The sequence below is a fragment of the Dipodomys ordii genome, unplaced genomic scaffold (genome assembly GCF_000151885.1).
Source record: "Dipodomys ordii isolate 6190 unplaced genomic scaffold, Dord_2.0 Scaffold44, whole genome shotgun sequence".
Taxonomy (NCBI): domain Eukaryota; kingdom Metazoa; phylum Chordata; class Mammalia; order Rodentia; family Heteromyidae; genus Dipodomys; species Dipodomys ordii.
Genome location: NW_012267260.1, coordinates 3,218,531 through 3,234,188, shown reverse-complemented (window position 1 = coordinate 3,234,188; position 15,658 = coordinate 3,218,531). Strand labels below are relative to the sequence as shown.

The window sequence follows — 15,658 nt, the reverse complement described above, 5'->3', positions numbered from 1 at the left end:
CATTATGTCTACCTGGTAGGCTAGTCAGGGAAACGATGCCAGCACATGTAAAAGTCTAAAACTAACCTTTCCAGAATTTTTGTCTAGCAATAATATACCTGAAATGTCCCTAAAGCAAAGTTAGCACCCAATAAAAATTGCTTAATAAGTGGCTGGTTGTCTCCATTTGTTTATTCTGCCTGCAAACTCTAGAACTGTGTGATTTCTAGTTACGCTATTCCTGCTTACTCAGTTCAACCCCCTGGCTCCGGCCAGGAGTAAGCATGAGGAGGGACTGGCCGGCTTCTCTGCACCGCTCTGTTCTATGGTGTGATGGAGTCTCGCCCAGGGCTCCGCGCAGGTCTCCAGGGGTAGAAGAGGGTGATGGGAGGCCTGGGAGCGCACGGGAAGGTTAAACATGGGAAAGCGGACCCTCGCTGCTCCTCACGGCAGGGCGGCCTCCTATCTGGGAGGAAAGAGATGTAGAGATCATGGAAATGACGGGAATGCGGGTGGAATAGCAGAGTACAGAAAGGGCCACACGGGATTTTTATGGAGAAACAATGTGGACAAGACCAGCGAAGGCTAATACTGCACAAGGTCTTCCTCTGCCAGAAAGAAGCCAAAGCAGACAGAGCTGGGTGGAAGGGGCCCTGTCTTCCCTCTGCACGCTGGGTGGTTTGTAAGTCTACGGGTACCTTTGGTAAGCACTGGGGAACACTTCCATGGCCGCCTCTTCCTTCCTGAGCTGGGTCAAAGGTCCTCTGAGGGGCACCCAGGAGCGGTCCCCAGCCCACATGACGCGCCGGCCCCGCCTCCACATGCATCGGCCAGTGTCTGGCTCATCTCATACACCCGGAGGGGATTAAACCTCATCCTGCTCCACTCACCTCCACAAAAACATCTAGTGGAACTTTCAAGAAAACGTCTGTTTTCTGGTACGTGTGTCCGGAGGTCTCACAAGAGGAAACCCTGCGTTTTAGTCAGATGCCCACCAGACGCCGAGCGCGGCGCGGCCCGGGGCTGCTGTGGCTCACGGTGCCACACAGCTCCTTCCTTCTCGGCAGAAATCTGGGTCAAGCCACGCGTGGGGCATCCCCTGCATGTTCCTGCAGGCGCCAGTCATCATGAGGTCATCCACGACGTCATGTCGGCCAAACGGGTCCCACCCCTCCTCCCCAGGTGCATGGCGAGGGGGGCGACGTAATCCCCTCCCCACGGGGAGCTGAGGGGAACACAGCGATTCCAGCCCCCACGACCCGAGATCACCTTTCCCGTGGTCACCCCCAGTGCTGGGGACGCCGCGCCAGTGACGGCCCGTGAATACTCTAGATCACCTGCTCCACGCACGTCCACGACGAATGCCATCCTCTCGTCCACCCGCTCACCACACCCCGCCCCGTGCCCTGGCGCCGTGGGGCCTCCCTCCCCTGCCTGTCACTCTCAAAATCACCCTCCACTTCCTGCTCCGTCAACCCAGCTTTCCATGTGAACCCTTCCTGGGTGGGTACCGCCGCGTGCTCTGCCCACTCCCAGGAAGGGTTTGGACCTCTGGTGTGGTAAAATCAGAGCATCTCCCCCTGTAGAACTAACCAAGGGAGGTATGGAGCGTCCCCGCCGGGCCCACTGGTCCCACCAGTGTTCAGTACGAGAGGAGGCGGACAACAAGACAGAAGAAACGAAAGGGAGAAGCCATTCGGAGCATCTGAAGTGCTTAGATCCCGATCCTGGTTGCTCCCCAGGCCCAATTCCTCTATCATACACTCCTTTTAACCCAAGACACTTAGCCCTGAGTGTTTACTAACAAAAAACAAACAGATCCTAATGTGCATAGTTTCACAGGAATACTCTAAGCATATGTAAAGACCTATTAGTAAGTCACAAAAGTAAATCAGTACCTATTTTTGTTTTAACACACAGGGTTGGGGGCATGGATCAAGTGGTAGAGCACCTGTCCAGCACAGGACCCTGAATTCAAACTCTAGTACCTCCACCGGTTCAGCCAATCAGAGAAAGGATCCGTCCATGGAATGACACACGGCTAAAGGTCTGCACTCCTCTAGCCCCATGGCTGATCGTTGGGGGGGGGGGGCAGGGTTTGCTTTCTAGGCCCGGGCTGTGGTCCCCTGTGGATCCCTTGTCACTGGGGTGACAGATCTGCCCCATGGAACAGGGCTGCCATGCTTCCTCGCCCAAGCCAGGACCACAGGCCTGTGCCTCCGCACCCCACCTTGGCTGTAAGGGGTTGCGTGAATGTTCTGCCCAGGTAGCCTTGAATTGAGTTCCCCCTTCTCTACCTTCCAAGTAGCCGGGATTACAGACTGGACCCTCACGCCCCAACCAGCCCATGCTCTTGTAAACTGGGATCCAGAGCACAGGAAGAGGAATAGGTCAGATGCCAGCTGGTACATGTGTTTCTCGGAATCAGACATGGTGCTAACCACATAACCATGGAACTCACATTCAAGATGAATCTCCCACTCAGCTGTATTCTCCCTCGCTCAGCTTACATAGCCTGTGTCCACTGGAGAGCAGTGGTTAAGGTCACAAACAAAATAACAGGATCTCCTTGGATTACTGTATGTCTCTCCTAGTGAACAGATGTGATTTGGGCAAGTTACTCAACTTATTGCTATCTCTGAGAACAAGAGGCTGCCAGTGATGTGCACCTCACCGAAGCACAGATTCTGATCTTCAGTGCATGCTCAGCAAATATGTTTCTCATTCTTACTATGTTAGCCCACCTACAGTTGGCTTAGTGTGCTAGTTGATCATAAATCCTAGCCTTTTCAAGAAATCTTACTCCAGAAGCAAACAAAATGAAACTCCTCTGTCCATGTTGTCAACAGAAAAAAGGCAAATCACTGTCACGATTCAATGTTTCTGCTATTCTTCAAATCTGCCACCAGATGACAGCAGCTGATAATAAGAAAGATAGCCCAGGCATTGGGGGGGGGGTGACTTCCTCCCATCTGAGCATCAAAAAGAGCCCTCTCAACAGGCCCGGGCAGGTGCAGGTCAACCATCAGACTCCTTTCCTCTCCAGTACTTGTTAAGAGAAGAGAAAGTAGCAGGTACTGGCAGGTGAACACATGACAAGCAGAATAGTTCTGTGACCCAGGGTCCTTCAGACATAAAGAACCAAAGAGGCATGGGGGTGGGGGGTAAGGGTGAAAAATAAACATCGTATGGAAAAGTGGAGGGTAAGGGGGACAAAGGGTGAGCAGATGCAGCATGGTACTCATTAGATACGATGCTGAAAATGAACAATATGACTTGTGAGCAGGAACAGGAGAGAAAAATCTGGGAGAGAGAGGGAAGGGGTAACAGTGTCTGAAAAGAAGTACACAATTTACCTGACTTACATAACTGCAGCCCCTCTGTACATTGCCTCTCTAACAACCGTTTTACCTGTTAATAAAAAGGAAAGTGGCTGGACAAAAGTGGACGTGAGCTGATCTAAGAGACAAGGGCGAGTACTCAGCAGCGAGCGCTTGTTCGGGTTCTTCGTCTTCCTTCTCCCCGTGTGGGAGAGGCCCACGGACCCTGCGGGACTCTGCCTGCCACGGGGGAGGCCCAGGACCCCCCCAGGTTTTCTGGCTTGGTTTAGAGGAGAGGCATTCTAGTTTCTGTGACTTGTCCTGGGAGAGGAAAGGCCTAGTTTTCGTGGCCTGCTTGGGGGAGACGTGGGGAAGGAAGATGACTCTCAGACACTCCCAAGACTCCTAACTCCCTCAAGCTCCCCCAGCCAGCGGCTAAAGCCGCCGAGTCTAACCCAGGTGATCACACCGTGAACCCAGGATGGCCTGCTCCAAAATATGGCTGCCAACAGGACTTAAAGGCGGAAGAACACACCATTAATATACACACGGTTACAAGCATACCGAGGCGATAAAGCCAATAAAGCCTGAAGAATTACAGGATCGACATTGAGCCAGTTTTTCTCAGTTACTGTAGATGTGTCCAAACCAACCGAGAGAGCTTTACAAAATATGACCCCCTATACACACATACCCAAAAGAAAAAGAGATTCCAGACCTGAATTTGTTTAATAATTTTCAAAGTTTTTAATTGTGGGGGAAAAAAATCCTAAACACTCAACACTAAAATGTACTATTGCCAGGCACTGGTGGTTCATGTCTGTAAGACAGATGATTGATAGGTAGGCAGGTAGCTAGGTGCTGGGTTCAAAAATAGATAGACAGACAGGATACACAGAAATAAAATGCACAGCATGGCAGTTCTGGGTTAGGTCTAGTACAGGATACAGTAGTCTTGGAAGTTTGTTTGTTTTCAGTGCAACACTATGTAAACCAGAAGAATAACTGGAGAATTTGCAGCACAGACTATTCCTTTCCTGTCGCCAGAATGCCTGCCCCTGCTACCCAGGACACGGGTCTGTAAGCTCACTTGCTGAGGAAGACGGATTTTCTAATGAGCCAGCAGAGGGAGCACAGAATAAAGGCCTGGCCACCCTTGGGGAATTTCTGCCGTCCTCAGCCTGGCACGGAAGGGCTGGCTTTTCCATGGGGTAGACATCAAGTGAGCAGATAACTAAAGTCCCTTTTTCCTCTGAGAGATTCCCGGATGGGTTCTGGCGCCTGACGTGTCTGTGAGCATTCCCGTTGTGCCCGCCCTCCGTGAACACTTCAACAAAGCATGGATTGTCCCCCTTATTCATCACAGCTCTCTGCCTGCAAGGCCCGCTCCTTCCGTGGCTGTGGCCATCTTGTAGGTGTGGGCACTGCCATGCGAGGATGATTTTCTTAGTGGCACACATCTACTAGGGTGGGGTGGCACCTGCGTGGGAAACTCTGAGGCGTGAGAACGTGTCCTCTGCCAACGGCTGTCCAGGATCTTTCAGAAGTCACGGGTAAATGAGCGATAGGAGCCAGGCACCAGCGGCTCCCATCTGTAATCCTAATCAGGAGGCTGAAATCTGGGGATCACTGTTGAAAGCCAGCCTAGGCAGAGAAGTCCATGAGACTCCTATCTCCAATTAACCAGCAAAAAACCAGAAGTGGAGTTGTGGCTCAAGTAGTAGAACATCAACCTTTAGCAAGACAGCTAAGAAAGAGTGAGAGGCCCCTGAATTGAAGCCCTGCTATTACTAGCACAAAGAGAAAGAATGAAAGAGAGGGAAAGAAGAAAAAGGGAAGGAAGGAAGGAAGGAAGGAAGGAAAGATGGAAGGAAGGAAGGAAGGAAGGAAAGATGGAAGGAAGGAAGGAAGGAAGGAAGGGAGCCAAGGAGGGAGGGAGGAAGGGAAAGGAAAGGTCTATTTAAGAAATAAGCTATTGAGGGGGAGGGGGGTGGCTGGGAAGGGATGTGAAAGGTAAACCAAAGGAGGAGGCTGCAATGCTTGGTAAGAAATGTACGCATTATCCTGCCCATGTAATTGTAACCCCTCTGTACAGTATGCTCACAAATAAAATAAAATATAAAAAAAAAGAAAGAAAGAAGCTAGCTAACTAAACATGGTTTCTTTTCTCTTGTGATCTTAGGAAGCTCAGATACAAACAGAAACTATGTTGACTCTTAAGGACCATGTGATTCAGGTTCTCCTTTCTGGAAAAGGAAACACTTTGGCTCTGATTCTATGTTCACTGGATCTGGTTCATATTTTTATTTCTATTTTATTACCTTCCTTTTTGTTATAAAAATATGTCAGAATCCTGAAAAAAAATTGAAACAAAGTAATCTAAGATATTATGTCTTGAGTTCATCATATTTCCAATTCTCAGGCCTACACGTCATCACAGCACCCTGTGTGTTATTTAAAGCAAAACCAGTTAGCAATTTTTTCCAAGTTCAGAAACTGTAGCTTTCCTTTTAAATATATTACGTGGTGATTCAAATCACATTAACTTCAAAACTGCTGAAATGAAAATAAACTTCATGAGACAACCACATGTTTGGTGTGCTCGGTTAATTTTAGAAACATACTTGCTGCTGACATCCGTGGGCACCAGGCGCTTGGTGACCTTGATTCGGAAAGCATTTCTCCAAGTCAGCATCTATTACCAACACAGAGGCCACTGGGAAAACAAATTTGCATATACCTGCTAACGTCTAGCTTTATAATTCTGAGTGTGCTAATCCGGGGGAAAAAAAAAGTTTTGTGACCCACTTTAAATCAATGTTTCAGACACGGAGCGGTGAGAACCCCAGCAAGAGGAAGCTGGTTTCCATGAAGCTAGCAGCTATGACTCGATGGAGAAACTGACAGGCTCACGTGGTCCCTTTGGCTGGATTTTCCTGCAGGGATCAGAGGAACTCCAGGTGGACTGTGGGTGCTTCGTAATGCTGGATATGCCCCCACTTCCCTGTGTCCATCTCCAGATTCTTCCTCCCCTTCCAGCACACATCAGGAGGACACTGAAGGTCAGGCATCATTCACTATTTGGTACCAACTGGACACCTCCCATGGACCACGTAACGGCCATGAGATGTTCTTCTGAGCAGAGAGGAGTTTTTAATAATGTCCAAACACTTTTGCAATCTGACTCTATCGGATATAAAAAAAAAAAAGTCTGATCTAAACTAGGAAAAATATCAAAAAAAGAAAAAAGGATAAAGAAAAGCGCTACTCAAAGACACTGTATAGATGGACTCTGTCAGGGACAGTGCTCACCAAAAGATCTGAAATAACCAAAAGGGAAAAAGCAGAATCATCTGCACACTGAAGAAGGCTGCTTCTGCCCTCCACCCTCACCAGCCTCCACAACCTCTTATTCGGACATCTCCACTGTCATTCAGCCTTCAGTTCAATCACACTTTCAGTTCATTCACACCTTCAGTTCATTGACAAGAGTCCTGCTCTCAGCCCTGGCCTGTCCACCACTTTGTTCCAGTTTGTTGCTCGGGATGGCCCTCAGATACATAAATCATCATTTGAGAGAGCCCTGACAGCAGCAAGCAGACAATAAGACTGGGATCTGCTTTTAATAAACCATGATGATCTGCTGTTACTAAGCTCTGTTCCTTCTGGGGCAGTATCTTCAATCTCAGAGATGACCCCAGGCGGAGAACAGAGTCTGTGCCAGAGGTTGGGGTGGATTACCCAGTTCCTGATAAACTGGTCTCCATGTCCCCCTCAGTCGTATTCTGGCTTTGCCCACCCCCCCCCAAGGGCCTTCCGGGCATCGCTGTTGCCCGTATTCTCTTCTCCATATGTCACATCACCCCTTCAAGAGCCTGGTGAACATCACTCCTAGCGTGGGGCCATTTTTTTCAAAGCCTCAGCCCCTTGGTTTAGAACACCAGGGAATTCTGTCCCATTGCTACACGTTTTGTTGCAGCTAAATGTCAGGGAAAAGAAGTTTTACTGATGAGGAACACAGCATTCACCAAACAGAACCCACTTCAAGACAGATGTTGTCTTTAAATCAAAATACTCATGAGCCATGATTAATTAACTAATAACGATAATGCAGTGCGTCGTGACACCAAGACTATTGTTAGTTTTTATTTAAAGGCTGTAGAGTATATGAATGTGTCTCTTGATGTTACTCTCCAGCAAGGTAATAAAAATTAAGATTTTAAGCACAAAATTTAAAAAATACATATAGGAGTAGAGGAAGGGAGATTGATAGAAGAAGTTGATAGGAATCTATTGTAAACATGCGAGAAAATGTAGCAGTGAAACCCCCAGTATAACCAATGTGAGCAAATATCAAAGAAGTGATCATTCATCTTGTTACACTTAATAATGTTTACATTTGCACCCATCAAAACAAAAGGCCCCACAAGACGCTCTTACACAAAAGCCTAAGAACGTTTCTTCCAGTCCTCAGGTATTCCCTCCTGTAGATCTGAAAAGATAGTATTTAAGGGCCTAATGATTTCAAGGAGTCTTAAAAACCACTTCCTTAACACACGAAGCCCACACACATTGTGTGTATGGCCCTCTCCTCAAGCCCTGCCTGGCTGTTAGGAACTCACCCAGATTCCACGATGTGTCCCTCCCCCCACCCATCCCTGCCTGGCCTACCTCTGTGAGCCAGTCTATTGCTTGTGGTCTTTTGTTTCAAGCCCCCAAGAGACACAGCACCCATAAGTAAGAAGACAAGAACTAAACAAAATAATCTTCCTAACTGGTTGCTCCTGTTCATTCTCTCCTGGCTATCTTCTCTTGTTCTTTCATCTCCATCTCATCCATCCTTAAAGAATTGCACAAGATTAAGTAAATATTAAAACACCAAATACTAGCAAGTTGATTGATAACATACCATGTGAGAAATGCCTTTACTGGTGAATCTCATGGCACTTGAAACTAGTTATTCATTCTTTGGGAAGAGCAGACATTCAATAAAACAGCTGTTAGGTCAGTTAAATGTAATATATTCTAATCATCAGTAAATAATTTGTTTTGTTTGCTTACATGGTTTCTGGACTTGACTCCACAATATGTGGCTAATAAGTTACATGAGGTATTGGGATATTAGAGTTGTCAGACACGTTTTTTTTTTTAAAAAAAAAAAAGGTTAAAGAGAGAATTCTTTTGAATAAGAAGGGACTTTTGAAGAGTAAGGTTTGTCCTAACTGATTGTTCCAAAAGAGAAGAGAGAAATTAAGACCAACCTGAGAATGTTCAAGAAAATAGAGAATGGGAATATATCTTGGGTTTTAAAAGATAAAATTCATAAAACATTAGTATGATTGGTATATGATCAGGACAGCTGTAATTTAAAAGCTTATCTAAATATATTTCTAAGATCAAGAATAATACACTGAGTTAACAATGAGGCACTTTTATATAGAGTTAGATAGATAGATAGATAGATAGATAGATAATTTATCAAAGTAATGGCTGGTATGACAGTTGATCTCACTAAGCTTTTGATGACTTAAAAAAACTGAATCTTAAGTCAAAATTCATTTACCATATTTTCTTTTTTCTTTTTCTGGCCATGGAGCTTGAACTGGGCCTGGGCGCTGTCCCTCAGCTCTTCAGCTCAATGCAAGCACTCTAACAACTTCAGCCACAGCTCCACCTCCATTTTTCTGGTGGTTTATTGGAGATACAAGTTGGACTTTCCTACCCAGGCTGGCTTTGAACCATGATCCTCTAATCTCAGTCTCCTGAGTAGCTAGGATGACAGATGTAAGCCACCAGCACCCAGCTCTTAACTACCTTTTTATCTCAAAGTTTTTTAATGGTCACCTGACAGTATATGAAACTGTAGACTACTGGGTCTTTCTACTTATTAAAACACCCCAACCACCCTCAAAACATACCTAAGTAAGCAAAAAGGAGGGCCAAGGATACACCCTCCAGAGAGCTATTAGCTAAGTTCTGTTTACACTCATTTTTATTTTAATTGTGACCAACCTAGTTTTACAGTGGCTAAGAGACATTTTCAAGTAACTCCTTCCACACTCCTTTGTGTGTGTGTGTGTGTGTGTGTGTGTGTGTGTGTGTGTGTGTTCCATTCCCTGTGGGACAGCAGTGCCCCCCACCCCCCCTGTGTCATGCTGTGCCATTAGCTGAACCCAGCAGCCCTTCACCCCTCAGGTACAGATGAAAAGATGACCTGGAAAACCCCAGCAAGTCCAGCTCCTTCGATTCCTGAAAACTAGGTGGGTTGTGGTGGTGTTTTAGCTTAATGAGCTATTATAGACAGCACCTCTGCTCAGCCTCCGCCCTCACTTTTGATCAGGACATTGGCAAACTGGACTTCTAGCCTTCCTGGATTCTGCAGTGGTCATCACAATGCATAGCTGCTCTTTCTACTTCTCTCCACGTAGCTGGACCAGCGGATTCTGGCCAAAAAAGCTTTACACAGGAGTTATGAACACAAACTCAGAACCATCGTTGAGGCTAACTGCCTTAGATCAAGCTATTGAGTGGCTTGGAGAACAGCAGCAAACTCCATGTGAGAGCCAACAACTCCGCTGTGATCCCGGTTCTGAAAAACTCTGTGTAAGTCCTCTCTGCCCTGTAAATCATCCCCAGTGTGACCCGGAATGAATAAAAAGCCATCTTCATGGTGCTGTGCCTGATTGCCTCCACCAAGAAGTGGCAAAGTCCTATTCCCATTGTTTTCCCAACAGAATGAGCTCCAAAGCTAACCTTGCACACCAGCTCTCCAGGAACTGCACACTAGTCTCCATTGGCTAACACTGGGCTCTCTGGACTCAAGCTGTGCATGTGAGGTTCTTGGCTGTGAGAATGATTCTTTCATTCTTCCAAGTAGCATACCTAGAGCTATCTACTGAACAGAAGGTGATCATACTGCTTTCTTCACAGCAGATGGGTGTTTTAAAACATGAAATAGGAGAGACATGAAAAGTCCCACAGGCCCCAGGACTGAGCACAGGAAGTACAAGTGCTTGGAGAATGCCCAGCACCAGCAGAAAATTGCCAGCTTGGGCAATCACCTTATCTTGAGTCTGAGTAATGACAGGCCATGTCGAGCACCTACACTCAACATGCAGGATGAGTAGCAGTCTACTTACCTTCCAGCTGCCTCTGTCCTGTTATCTGCCCTTTGGTCTACAACCAAAATCACCCCAACCCAACAGGTACTCTCTGACCCATTAAAAGCAGAGAGCAAGAGGGGCTGGGAAGGTGGCTCAGTGGTAGAACGCTTGCCTTGCATGCCTGAGGCCCTGGGTTCGATTCCTCAGCACCACACAAGCAAAAACAAAAAAGCCGGAAGTGGCGCTGTGGCTCAAGTGGTAGAGCGCTAACCTTGAGCTGAAGAGCTGTGGGACAGCGCCCAGGCCCAGAGTTCAGGCCCCACAACCGACCCCCAAAAAAATAAAATAAAAATAAAAGCAGAGAGCAAGAAGAGATCCCGCTGTTTAATCAAAATCTGCTGATAAAATTCATTCCTTACTTCATGGAGATGGATGGATGGACAGATGCATGGATGCATGGATAGGGTATCGTTGGGTAATACTTCATCCACCATCACTGTGTGGGTATGAGGAAAGATCACGTGGGAAATCAAGGTCTATGGCCACCAAAGACCCAGGTGTCCCCTCCAACTTCTATTTCCCGAGAGCCATAAGATGAAGAACAGCTCTGTCATATGTGTCCACAAATGCATGCTACTGGCCCAGACACAGCAAAGCGTCTTTGCTCAGTGTCCACCTAGTCATAGTTCTCTGAAGAGTGAAGAGTGGACGTATCTTCAGAAACCCCTGCTCTTCCCATCTTTCTTTTCAGAGCAGATGCTACCCGTCAGAGAGGGTGGCTCTCTCCTGACCTCATTTAGGCATGGAACTTTTAACCCGCATGGTGTCAGCCCCCATCTCGTAATGCCACGTCACCGAAAGAGACCACAGAGGGCCCGGGGCTCTATAAAAAGACAGAGCAGAGCGCTGCACTTTGTCCACCTCGGAGCAGGTACAAGTTCCTCCAGCCCCGAAGACCAGACGAATCATGTCTCCCAGGATGCTGTCCGTGGTAAGTCTGTGCTGACGCACTGGGTACTCCTTCACTGGGAACAGATCATGAGCTTTCTGATCATGAACGGATCATCTATTCCGGATGGGCAGGGCTCTGACTATGGAGATGCAGGAATACTGTGGACGTAGGATCAGGTATGAAACCTCTGCTAGAAACCGGACGCATTGTGCAGGATCGGCAAGAGCTGAGGCACATCAGTCTTGCAAGATGAGAGCAAAACTGAAAGATAGCGAAATTGGGGCCAAACCACATGAAAAGTGTTCCATGCTGCTGTCTAGTAAGGAAAAACAAATCTTTCTTGAGAGTCTTTTTGTTCCTGAGCACAAAGTAATGAATGCAGTTCTCACGTGGCATTTTTCTTTGGTTTATAATAAAATAGATCACTGTTCTTGAAGGCTGGAAAGCCGTAGGAGCAACGTGTGTTTGCACATTTTGCATCCTAATCCTAGTATAGCAAAACTCTGTGCTCTATTCATCTCTATGTAGTTACGTATAGATTGGTATGCCTAATGCACTGTAACATAAATGGGCTTTATAATTCTCAAATTTCTAATCTAGAGACCTAATTCAAAGACTCTTTTTGAGCTCGGTTTCATTATAGAATCAATACTTGCTAAGTTTAGAACCATCAGTAATACACGTGAAGGAGGAAGCAGTGTCATTTACAGCATGAATGCCGAAACCTCTTGGCTGTTTCTTACATGATGCATGCTTGGCTTCACCGGGGATTTGTGAGAACAGAAAGCTGGGGGTACCACAGGGCATCTCCTTCTCTACAATCACCCACCCTCCTTTTGGCCTGCAAAGGCTGCCCGGATGCCGGCCTGTACAGACAGGCAGCAGTGTGGCTCCACATTTGTACCAAAATGACCGCCAGCCCCGGCATAGCCTATCTTTCCTAAGTCAAGGGGTATCTGCAAATTGAGTGCCACGCTTCTTAAAACACAGTCTGTCTGCTGTCCTCTTCACCAGGGGCCTGTCACAAGCGCAGGTTCATCTGATTGCCTCTCCTTCCCCTTTGTTCTAGCCGCTGCTACTGTTGCTGGGTCTGGGGGTCTTCGTAGAGGCCAGAACAATAGTGCCACAGAAGCCAGGCTGCGCGAGCCCCGAGGTGGTGAACTTCCTCCAGGAAGTGAAGGTCAACCTGAGCCTCCCCATCTCCCTCAGCCCCAGAGTGAACTCCAGAAAGGCCGCAGACTATGCGACCCGATCCACCTCTCCTTGGGATCTGCGGTACGTAAGGACCTCCGATAAACATCGGTTCTGCTTTCCACGCACTGGGCCTGCGGCCCACTCACCCTGAGCACAGTTTCCTTCACTGAGAACCGCCCACAAAATCCAGAAGGTCCAGACAGCAGAGCGATCATTCTCCAACTTCCCCCTGTACACCTTTCCACTAGCACACAGGATGACACCTACCCTGCTCTATTTTGTGGATCACAGTACCAATCAACTGAGTTAACGCTAACTATTCTAATATTTGTCCTAAATATTATCTAGTACTTACCATCTAGCTATTTTTTTTAATTCAACATTTGTCATAGGGCGTTAAGGGTTGAATTGTAGCTACCAGAGACAAGGATTAGCAAGACTTGTTAAAAAGTAACGATTGGCTAAGCTTTTTGTGTTTATCTGTGCTGGAGTTACTCACTATAAACCCTGAGAAAATGCAAGTGGACTCCAGGGGGAGGAAGGACGGTGTTGGACATTTCTACTCCTTTATGAGTTCCACAGCCTTGACCACCAGTCCACTCCCCACAGATCTATGCTGGCTGTGGCCTGAGTATGCTCACCATTTAGACCCCAGTAAGACTTAAGAGGAGCCTATAGATTTACCCGACTACCTTAGCAAGAATAGCTAACCTGTCAATGTGTAAGTCAAAGAAACACATTCATTCTGCTATAAGGAAGGAGGGAAGACAAGATTGCCACTGGACCTTAGCTTTTGTTTCCAGCCCTCCTGGTGAGACCTGCCTCATTACGTGATCTCAGAGGCAATTCTGAGATACCCCATGAAACCAGACAAACAGCTATCTTATTCCCCCTGAGTTCAAGATTCCTTTGCGGTTCTCAACCTCCCCCAAGTCAAAACACATATGCTTTGGGTCAAGCCTAATACCTTCCTGCGGTCTTTTATCTAATTTTGCTCACTCTTCCAAGAAACAAGGAAGAAACAGCCGTTACTCTTTTCTGTCATACGCCATGTGCTTTACAATACAAATGTTGGAGGTCGAGGGCATTCAGTGGGGAGATGGGGGTCAATCAGCTTGCCATGAGCAGGGCACTGGGTGGCCCACAGCACTGCCGAGGGAGGGAGGGAGGGAGGGAAGGAGGAAGGGAGGGAGGGAGGACAAAAAGAAGCAAGTCCAGAGTTCTGCATGCAGTCTGCCATCTGGTTTTGCGCTGCCAGTCTTGCAGCCCCACAAACATCCTTTTCTTCATTTACCCGCTTTGATTTTCATCCTGCGTCACCTGGAATTCACTCTCCTCCTGGTTCTTTGTCACCCGGCAGACGCAGAGAGGACCCCGAGAGGTACCCGGCGGTGATCTGGGAGGCGGAGTGCCGCCACCTGGGCTGCGTGAACGCACAGGGGGAGGTGGACCACGGCATGAACTCTGTGCCCATCCAGCAGGAGGTCCTGGTGCTGCGGAGGGAACCGCAGCACTGCCCGCCCTCCTTCCGGCTGGAGAAGATGCTGGTGGCCGTGGGCTGCACCTGCGTCTCCCCCGTGGTGCGCCACGTGTCCTGAGCGAGGGCCACGCGAGGCCCGAGGCCCTGCCCCGCCCCACCCCAGCCACGCTCTGACCACCACTGCACACCTTCAAAGGCACTTGGCAGACAGCGCACCAGCCCCTCGGGTGTAGCTCAGATCTCCTGTTCTTCTGCCTGAGTAGGAAGTTTAGAAGGAATGGCCATTTGCTTCTTGCTTGCTTCTCTCCTGGGTTAATTTATTTATGTATTTAATACGTCCTGAAATGACTTGAGGGCATCAGGTTTCTTTTTCATGAATTACCTACCCTATTATTTTTGTGCTTCTTTTTAAAGAAGACAAGATTTGAAACTTGCAAAGTTTGTTATGTAAAAGGTTAAAACAAAACTATATTTATATGAGCTATTTATGGATCTATTTATATATCTTAAGTCTTTCAAGAAAGGTGAAGGAGATGATTTTCAGCTCTACTTAGAGAGATCCTAGATAGGATGTTGGGAGTTTCCGAGTTTTTACAATATAGAGATATAAGATTTTTCTCCTCTTAAAAGTGTAGGACAGGCTAAGCACTGTTGGCTCACACCTGTAATCCTAGCTATTCAGGAGGCTGAGATCTGAGGATTACAGTTCAAAGCCAGCCTGGGCCGGAAAATCTGTGAAATTCTTATCTCCAATTAGCCACCAGAAAACCAGAAGCTACACTGTGGCTCAAGTGGTAAAGTGACAGCACTCAGGCCCAGAGTTCAAGCCTCACAACCAACAACAACAACAACAACAAAAGCAAAGACATAGCTGAAGGACTCAATCTCATTTCTTATTTATTTAAGTTTTTTTAATTATTGAGGTTTTTGTAAGAGACGGCAAGCCTCTCTGTTCTATTAAACCCTTGCAATTAATTGCTCTGTAATAATAAAGTTTGAAAAGAAAATTCATTGCCTTTCTTATTAAAAGCCTCCTGCACTCTCCTCTCTGGAGACCCATGTCCTCAGATTCTGCCCAGTAAAGCTCAAAAGCCTAGTTACACTCTTGATGGCTCCCTCCTTACTGAACATGAGCAGACTCTTTCCCATCATTATTCTCTTCTCAACAATACAGAATCACTGTTGTTGGCACAGTGTTTGTGTGATCTAGAGATGAACTGAGGTGTGTGGAAACATGCATAAACTACATCTACACATTTTGTTGACACTAATGCCCCAAAGATACTACAGGTCATCTGTACGTCAGTAAGTTCTCCTCTTGTCTATCTGGAGGAGCATGTGCAGCCACCTGCAGACCAAAACAAAGAAGACCTCTGAGCTGCCCAGGCCGGATGCTTCCATTTCAGCTGCTTCAAGATGCCCGAGCCAAGGCCCCGTCCCACCAGGCAAGGCTGCGCAGAGTCGCTCCGCAGTGGATTCAGCAAACACAGCAACAGCCCCGGGGAGAGAGGTAAAGATCAAATGGGAAAAATAAGAAAACTTCCCCCAAAATGCCGTGCAAGAGGAACCCCATTCAGACCAGGGTGTGCAGAGTCTCAGCCCTGGGGGATGGAGGCCCACCAAGACAACA

The 15,658-nt window shown here is 47.3% G+C and overlaps 1 protein-coding gene across 1 annotated transcript; it reads left to right on the top strand.

The window, feature by feature from the left end:
• Positions 1-11,369: 11,369 nt before the first annotated feature.
• On the top strand, positions 11,370-14,146 carry Il17a (interleukin 17A). Its single transcript, XM_013019072.1, has 3 exons — positions 11,370-11,393; positions 12,424-12,629; positions 13,909-14,146. Exons 1-3 carry the CDS (start codon positions 11,370-11,372, stop codon positions 14,144-14,146), a joined length of 468 nt encoding a protein of 155 aa, XP_012874526.1.
• The last annotated feature ends 1,512 nt before the right edge of the window (positions 14,147-15,658 follow it).

Excerpts from the sequence above, each read along its gene's own strand:
- Il17a (XM_013019072.1), top strand. The coding sequence starts at position 11,370 with ATGTCTCCCAGGATGCTGTCCGTG. Across the intron at positions 11,394-12,423 it reads CTCCCAGGATGCTGTCCGTG|CCGCTGCTACTGTTGCTGGG; the intron begins GTAAGTCTGTGC and ends CCTTTGTTCTAG. Across the intron at positions 12,630-13,908 it reads ACCTCTCCTTGGGATCTGCG|ACGCAGAGAGGACCCCGAGA; the intron begins GTACGTAAGGAC and ends GTCACCCGGCAG.